This window comes from Pygoscelis adeliae, unplaced genomic scaffold (genome assembly GCF_000699105.1).
Source record: "Pygoscelis adeliae isolate BGI_AS28 unplaced genomic scaffold, ASM69910v1 Scaffold14, whole genome shotgun sequence".
NCBI lineage: Eukaryota > Metazoa > Chordata > Aves > Sphenisciformes > Spheniscidae > Pygoscelis > Pygoscelis adeliae.
In genome coordinates this window covers 20,793,088-20,794,392 of record NW_008825109.1, presented here as the reverse complement: position 1 = coordinate 20,794,392, position 1,305 = coordinate 20,793,088, and the positions used below count along the sequence as shown (strand labels likewise).

The 1,305-nt window shown below is 34.6% G+C and overlaps 1 protein-coding gene across 1 annotated transcript in view; it reads right to left on the bottom strand.

The window, feature by feature from the left end:
* PAK3 (p21 protein (Cdc42/Rac)-activated kinase 3) overlaps positions 1–1,305 on the bottom strand; it is a 72,258-nt gene that overhangs the window by 14,002 nt on the left and 56,951 nt on the right. The window contains exon 10 of the mRNA XM_009327837.1: positions 319–431. Within this exon, the coding sequence (XP_009326112.1) occupies positions 319–431 (113 nt within the window). The remainder of the gene's footprint in view (positions 1–318; positions 432–1,305) is intronic.

Here is a 1,305-nt window from a genome sequence, read left to right as displayed (position 1 = left end):
AACAAAAAAAAAAAAAAAAACAAAAAAAAAAAAAAAAAAAACAAACCAAAAAACCCCAAACAGCAAAACATGGAGGTAGTGAACTTACAGGCTGTTGTTTTAGTAAGATATGGCTGATCCAGGTTTTTGAAAACAGTCTTTAAACTATATATGCCAGAAAAGATTAATGCAGACAAAATGCAATCTCCTCCCATACATTGTATATGAGTAGATAAAAAACAAGGAGGTCAATTTTCTGTCAGCGACCAAAAGTTTTTTTTAATCTTTGGCTTGCAGTACGTAAATGAACATTCACGTGATAAGACCAGAACTACTTACCTGTCTAAATAGTTAACAATATTGGGGTTCTTATTTTCCCTCATGACCAGGATTTCATTAATAATTAGTTCCTTTTTGGGCTGTTGTTGGAGATTCATTTGCTTTATGGCCACCTAAAATGACATTGAAAACCATTAACTTGAGTGGTCTGTTGCATGAGTTCAGAATGAACACGGAGTGAGTGTTTTTGGAATGACGTAGCAGAGCTGTGCCAAACTGTCTTGTTATTAGACATAAGAGCTCCGTAACTTACATTACAACACCCTATTTCTCTGCTAGCTTGGGTGCTAGTTACAGGACACATGGCCATATATATTTTGCCTTGTAAAATCTGTAAAAATGGTCTTTAAACTATCAACCACAAATCTCTAACACTCTCTGGACCTACATTCTTCTCAAATGGCCTTAGTTTATCACCACTATTATTATTCATGCACGTTTTGCAAGCAGGAAATGATTTTGTTACTGTGAAAATATATAAAAACAGCTGGTAATACTTCAGCACTTATTTGATTTTTGATCATTATTTCAGCAACTGCCATTATTCTTAACTTGACTGCATAACTGAAAGAAAACACGTATGTTACATATAAAATGCCATACTAAAAAGATCATAAAGGTTACACAATAAAAAAAATACAATCCTAGCACTTCCTAACGTCTTGAATTTGATTTTGGAACTCTAAATAACATTCTTTAACACAGTCTAGATTTGCAGTTATTTTCTGGGTTTAAAAAAAGTAATCCATGTTATGGTATTTTACGGATACACCCAGGGTTATAAGCAGGGCTTAGAGCTTTTAGATAGAGGTCTACAAGGGATCTAAGAGCAGTTATAAAGTGCAGCACTGCAGGTGGGTGAGAAACTACCAGTAAGATTCAGATGTATTTGCTGACAGCCAGAAATGATAAATCAGAAATCTTAAGCTGTAGCCCCAAAGAGCAACGGGATTCTCTAAGACGCCACCTTGTCTGTTTATTACTAAT